Raw genomic sequence first — 7793 nt, forward strand, 5'->3', positions numbered from 1 at the left:
TGCATCTTCATCAGGAACAAAAGGTACGCATAAAAATTTCTTCACTGATTAGATACTTGATTCAAATCTAGGGTTAATTTTGTTATGTATTGATCATACATGTTGATATGACTCATAGTTTATACCTTTCAATTGGTATCAGAGCCCTAACCCATCGAATTGAATTAGTAACTGTATGGAATCGATAGATTGTACATAAAATCTGTTGACTGAGTTTTCAACAAAATCGATTATACATGAAATCGATTAACAGCGTGTTCAATAAAATCGATTGGACATAGAAATCGATCGACTATGTATTGATTAAAATCGATTGTGCACAAAATCGTTTCACTGCGTATCAATCAAAATCGATTATACAGAAAATCGATTCACTGATTGTTGATCAAAATCGATTATACAGAAAAATCGATTGACTGCGTATTGAACAAAATTGATTACGCACAGAAATTGATCGACTGCTGGTTCATTGAAATCGATTATACACAGAAATCGATTGACTACTTGTTGATCAAAATCGATTACACATAGAAATCGACAGACTATTATGAAATTGATTTTCATAAACTGCGGGTTCTATCAAATCGACCGACTCGTTCATTGAAATCGATTGTATACAAAATCGATTGACTATATGTTTAATGAAATCAACAGTGCATGGAAATCGATAGACTTCACATCCAACAGAATTTGACAGTCTGTATAATTTAACAAATCAAAAGTCAAAACTCTGAGTGTCAATAAGTAGCAAAGAATCATGTGTAGTCAAGAACTAGTAGTCAAAATCTTAAGGAAATCCACATATCACCACAGTGAATCTGGATTTACATGATTTAAGTACCACTGCAGTAGTCAAGAATCATGTATAGATATTGTAAAATTACAGTGTCTGCTTTCTTCATATGCTACCATAGTAGTTTTGATCAAACAGACACCTGATCATGACAGAATCTAGGATTTGATATGCTTTCACAAAAGGTAATCAAATTCGAAATTCATGTTTCCATTGTAGATAAGATTTATTGAACTCTTGATGAACAAGTAGAATTCATTACCACACTGCATAGACTGATAAGTGTAAATCTATTCCATAAATTCAGGATCATCTAGCAAAATTGATCAGCAACAATTCCTGTCACATACAACACAATATTCTATGAGTGTGGCTAATTTTGCACCATTAAATGGTGTGAATTATAAGAAATAGAAAGAGGACATCGAACTTATGCTAGGTATTCTAGACTTCGATCATGTCCTCAAAGAAGATCCACCACCAAAACCGGCAGATACAGCAACCAAAGAGGTTAAGGCTAAATATCAAGAATGGCACAAACACAATAGAATAGCATTAATATACATAAAGAAATGCATGACTGATGCTGTCAAAGGGGGAATACCCGAATCTGATCTTACTAAAGTCTATTTTGCCTCAATTGTTGATAAGTATAAGGTATCAGATAAGGCAGAAACTGGATACCTTATGAACAAGCTGATCAGAATGAGTTTTAACGGACAAGGGAGTATAAGAGAATACATTTTGCAAGGAATTGACACTTCCTGCAAACTCAAGGAAATGAAAGTTGAAATTGATGATTCATTCCTTGTACACCTTCTATTGAACTCATTACCTGATCAATATAGCCACTTAAGGAGTCTTTACAATACACAGAAGGAAAAATGGACTTTAGATGAGCTGATTTCTATTTGTGTYCAAGAGGAATYYGAAATCAAAAATAAAGGAAAGGCAATAGCTATCAATTATGTGTCAAAGTCCAAGGAAAAGAACAAGAAACATTCCAATTTTCATAAGAAAAGTCCTTCTACCCCTTTTGTTAAGAATAACAAAAGTAAAGGAAGACCCTTCAAGAACAAAAGGGAATTGAAATGCTTCTTCTGCAAGAAAACTGGACATTTCAAGAAGGACTGTGAAGGCTTTAAGGAATGGTTGAACAAGAAAGGTAATGTTAAACATTTCTTTTCTTTAGAAACCACTATTTGTAATAGTGACAATTCATGGTGGTTTGATACAGCCTCACCAATACATATTGTTAATTCAATGCAGGGATTGTCAAGGACAACAATTCCAAAAATGAATGAATCAAGAATATGTACAGCAAATGGATAAGCATTGAAGGTTGAAGCTATTGGTGAATGTAGACTACTATTTAAGAACAATTATGTGTTAACTCTTAACAATGTGTATTATATACCTAAAATAAAGAGAAACCTGATGTCAGGTTCTCAAATTGTCACTAAAAACAATGTTTCCTTCTATGCAAATAAGGATTGTATGTTGTTTTATTTGGATGATGTCTGTTTTGGGAATGCATATTTAATTGATGGATATTGGCATTTGAACTGTGTAAATGAAACCATCAATAAGGGTCTCAAGAGATATATATGCTCAATAAGCAAACTCACAAGAGCTAAGAAAAGACGTAAACAGAATGTATCATCCTTCTTATGGCACAAAAGATTAGGACACATATATAGATAGATCAAGAATGCAGGACTTGATTAGACAGAAAATTCTGCCAGAATTGGACTTTGAGACATGTGTAGAATGTCTTAAGGGAAAAATGACCAATTCTAGAAATTTTCACTCTAAAAGAAGTCAGTGTATTCTTGAACTAATACACACAGACATATGTGGGCCTTTCCCAATTGAGAGAATATGTGGAAATCAATATTTTGCTACATTCATAGATGACTTCTCAAGGTTCTGTCATGTATTTCTCATGTCAGAAAAATCACAAGTCTTAGATTGTTTTATACAATTTAAGACAGAAGTAGAAAGATAGTCTGAGAAGGTTATCAAAGTAGTTAGATCAGATAGAGGAGGAGAATATTTTGGCAAATATTCTGAAAAGGGACAACATAAAGGACCCTTTGCTATATATTTAGAAAGGGTTGGAATCAAAGCTGAGTACACTACACCTTATACTCCTACGCAAAATGGTGTGGCAGAGAGAAAGAACAGGACACTGATGAACATGGTTAGAAGCATGTTTGCAAGATCTAGTCTACCGAAATTTCTATGGGGAGAAGCCTTAAAGACAGCAAACTACATATGCAACAGAACACCAACCAAGGCAATAAAAGGTACACCATTTGAACTTTGGAATGGCTATAAGCCTAGTCTAAACCATTTTCATGTGTGGGGATGCAAGGCGGAGACCAGAGAATACCATGTTGAAAAATTGAGTAAACTGGATTCAAGGTCACTGTCAGCCTTCTTTATTGGATACTCTGAAAAGTCAAAAGGTTATAAGTTCTATAATCCAAGAAGAGAACAAAGGATCTTTGAAACTAAGAAGGCAGTATTTTATGATGAAATATTTAATGAAGATGATGATATGGGAGGTTCATCTCAAATTGAACAGAATTTAGATGATTGGATGACATACCATGAAAGTGATCCATCTTTAACTTCTGAAGACAGAAATATAACATTGCAATCAATACCTATTATAAGTAGCAATGTAGTTGAAGATATAGATCAATTTGCTGACAATYCATCTTTAGAACCTCCACAAGATCAAGTACATGAATCTGAAATAGAACATGCACTTGAACATGTACCAGAACAGCYGCCTGAACCAATACATAACACAGAACCATTAAGAAGATCTAYAAGAGAAAGAAGATCAGCAATATCARATRATTACCATGTATATTTGACCGAAATAGAGTTTGATTTGGGAGAAGATGATGATCCAATCAGTTTCAAGGAAGCTATGGAATCATCAAATAAAGATAAGTGGCTCAAAGCCATGGAAGATGAACTGACAAGTATGTCAAACAATAAAGTATGGGACCTAGTTGATAAATCAAACTCTATAAAGCCTATAGGATGCAAGTGGGTGTTTAAAACCAAAAGGGATGCAAATGGAAAGGTTGAAAGATACAAAGCCAGATTAGTAGCTAAGGGCTATAATCAAAAGRAAGGAGTCAATTATAATGAAACATTTTCACTTGTTTCAACTAAAGATGCATTTAGAGTTTTAATGGCTCTTGTAGCACACTTTGATCTGGAATTACATCAGATGCATGTAAAGACAGCCTTCTTAAATGGAGATTTAGAAGAAGAAATCCATATGACTCAACCAGAAAGATTTTCAATTAACAATAACCAAGTGTGCAAGTTGAATAAATCCATTTATGGTTTGAAACAAGCATCAAGGCAGTGGTATAAGAAATTTGATACTGTTATAAGTAACTTTGGCTTTGAGGAAAACAAACTGGATGAATGTATATACTTAAAGACCAGTGGGAGCAATTTTATGTTTCTTATACTGTATGTAGATGACATCTTACTAGCAACCAATAGTAAGAATCTTCTACAAACTACAAAAGCATTTCTCATGAAAAGCTTTGATATGAAGGACATGGGAGAAGCACATTATGTATTGGGAATTGAGATCATTAGAAACAGAAAATTAGGAACCTTGGGATTATCTCAGAAGGGTTACATTGAGAAGGTATTGAAAAGGTTTGGAATGAAAAATTGCAGAAGAGGTGAAGCACCAATCTCAAAAGGGGATAGAWTGCAYAAGRGACAATGTCCTAATAACACATTGGAAAAGAAAGAGATGGATAAAATACCATATGCAAGATTGGTAGGGAGTTTAATGTATGCACAAGTATGTACCAGACCTGACATAGCTTTTGCAGTAAGCATGTTATCTAGGTTTCAATCCAATGCTGGCTATGCACATTGGATTGCAGGAAAAAAGGTACTAAGATACCTAAAAGGGATAGCAGATTATATGTTATCATATAGAAAAATTGATGATCAAGAATTAAGAGTAGAATGCTATACAGATGCCTCTTACAAACAAGATCATGATAAGTCTACCTCTGGTTACATCTTCATGCTGGCAGGAGGTGCAATATCATGGAAAGCAAGTAAGCAATCTCTAACTGCTACTTCTACTTTGCAAGCAGAATACATAGCAATCTATGATGCAACATTTCATGCCATTTGGCTTAAGAATTTTATTGATGGATTAAAGATTGTGGATTCAATAGAAAGACCGATTAGTTTATATTGTGACAATGCTGCTGCTGTGTTTTTCGCCAAGAATAACAAGAGAAGCAGTGGTTCCAGAAATATAGATGTTAAATACTTTGCAGTAAGGGAAAATGTCAAAGACAAGGAAATAGAAGTCTTGAAGATAGGCACAAAGGAGCAGCTGGCAGATCCTTTTACAAAGGCACTTCCCGTTGAATGTTTTAAGAAACATGTTAAGGATATGGGGATATAAACTCTATCGACTTTTTAAGAATTGATAAGTTGCAACATCATATTTTACATTTCCTTGTAATATGAAGATATCATATATGTAATTGTACGTGTATATGTAATGAAGAAGCTCTTGCAATTCTGTGAAGTTAAGACTTGTACAAATTGGGATGTTCACATGAATATATAAGAGCATTCCTCACCAATTTAAGTAATCTTATTTGATTATTCAAAATGTTAAGTGACTGAGGATTTATATGATCAAACAGCTGTTAAACTTAGCATTGATTAAGTAAGGATTAGGTACCCTTTGTTGTCAGTCTTTAATTGAAACTTTAACATTATGACCATGGATGCCTGCACAATCTTATTGTTCAGTCAAAGTCTGGTGATTGGTTTCAATTATGAAGGAACTAAATAAATAAATAAAAAATAATGTAATAATGTGAATCAAGTGCACGATTCAGTTTAATTGTTGTTTTAAGATTATCTTGTTCAGTGGGAGATTGTATAGAGAACAAGATAATTGTGAGTCAACAATTAGATGGTTCACATACATATATATAGGGTACCGTATATATATAGTTGTGACAGTTAAGTTGGTTTTTTGATGGAAAGAACTGTTCCCATCAGTGGGATATATACACATTTCATATACGCCTACATCGTTTCCTCTCTATCAAGGAACACTGAAAATTTCTATGAAAACCACATCCATCATGGGATAGATATACAGATGTGGATCCTATAGAGAATGGAACAAGAAGTAAACACAACAGGGGTTGCATCTTCATCAGGAACAAAAGGTACGCATAAAAATTTCTTCACTGACTAGATACTTGATTCAATTCTAGGGTTAATTTTGTTATGTATTGATCATACATGTTGATATGATTCATAGTTTATACCTTTCACATTTTAACTGATAAACATGCATCGACGATTAAAGAGCTGTAAAAGACCTTGATGGAAGCAGGATAGGGAGGAAGAGGATCGGGAGCTCGAATGTCCTGAGCCAAGACCTTGCCAAGAGCATCGTGAATGGGCACCGTTACCGGTGGCAACCGCTTAGATACGTTCACCACTATCCCCAAAGCTTCTTCCACTGAAATCATCTTCTTGATTGATTGTCGACCCTCTTCCACAGGACTTCTCTAGTCAAGGATTCTGGCTTCTCGCCTTTGACTTTGACCTCTTGTGATTACTCTCACCAAAAACAGACCAACTGCGTGCGAATCCATTGTTAAATTACTATTAATTACTTGACAGAAGAGTTAATCGTAAGGGACAAAATAAAATATTTTCATGATTTGCATGTCAAAACAAAAAAATACATAGGACTATTTTTTAATTTTATGGGATAAAACTTGATTCCTCCACTAAAAAAAAAAAAAAAACATAGGACTAAATATAAAATGACTATATTATTCAAATCTTAAACCTAATTATCCAAAACAATTGTCCAGCCTCCTTCATCACCGTCTTCTTCCATTTCGCCTCCTTCCATCGTCTTCTTTCACCGGCCTCCATCACCTCTTCTTTGTAATCGGTATGATTTCTCCATCATCTTTAATCTTATTATCTATAAATTATGGTTGATACTTATCAAAGGGATTGATTCAGTATATCTCATCTTCTTTTTATACTTCTCATTTTAGCTTTCCCTATCACTAGAATCCAACCTTATATATTTAAAGAGCATCTCCAACAGCTTCTTTATATATCTCCAACAACTTCTCTATAATAGAGAAAATCAATTTTTTATTCTTTAGAGCATCTCTAGCAAATTCTCTATAATAAAGAAAATCAACTTTTTGTTCTCTAGAAAGCTCTAAGAGATTCCTTATCTCATTCTTTAAAATAGATAATTATGGAGAAAACTCCAAATACAAAAAATTCTTTAAAATTCTAAAGAGAGAGAGAGATGAGTTTTTTTTTTCTTCATCCCACCAATGAGGGTTGAATTAATATCATTTTATATATATATTTAAAAAAATGTATTAGGATTATAAAATCATATAACATTTAAATAATATAATTGATGATAAAATCTGTAAAACGGATAAGCTATTGGAGTTGATTGTAACTTATTTTAGAAATTTTGACTTTTAGTTCTCTATTTTATAGAAACTATAGAGAAACTCTTGGAAATGATCTAATTTCTCTAAAGTAGAAAACTAAAAGTCAAAATATCTAAAATAAATTACAATTAACTCTAATAGATTCTTTGTTTTAGAGATTTTATCATTAATTATATTATTTAAATATTTTATAATTTTATGATCCCCAATACATATCTTTAAAAAAGTATATATAATAATATTAATTCAACCCTCATTGGTGGAATGAATAAATAAATAAACTCATTTATCTCTCTTCTCTTTAGAGAATTTAGAGAATTATCTATATTTGGAGTTTTCTCCATAATTCTCTATTTTAGATAATGACATAGAGAAACTGTTGGAGCATTATAAAGAATAAAAAATGATTTTCTTTATTATAGAAAAGTTGTTGGAGATGTTTAAAGTATTACTAGTTGCACCTTTTA

General features: G+C 32.9%; 1 protein-coding gene across 1 annotated transcript in view; it reads right to left on the bottom strand.

Moving 5' to 3' along the window:
• The window catches only part of LOC112505318 (molybdopterin biosynthesis protein CNX1-like), a 30256-nt gene extending 23800 nt beyond the window's left edge, over positions 1 to 6456 (bottom strand). The window contains exon 1 of the mRNA XM_025109257.1: positions 6208 to 6456. Coding sequence (XP_024965025.1) covers positions 6208 to 6360 — 153 coding nt within the window. The 5' untranslated portion in view covers positions 6361 to 6456. The remainder of the gene's footprint in view (positions 1 to 6207) is intronic.
• Positions 6457 to 7793: the final 1337 nt, after the last annotated feature.

Source organism: Cynara cardunculus (genome assembly GCF_001531365.2).
Source record: "Cynara cardunculus var. scolymus isolate 2C chromosome LG 1, CcrdV1, whole genome shotgun sequence".
Lineage (NCBI taxonomy): Eukaryota > Viridiplantae > Streptophyta > Magnoliopsida > Asterales > Asteraceae > Cynara > Cynara cardunculus.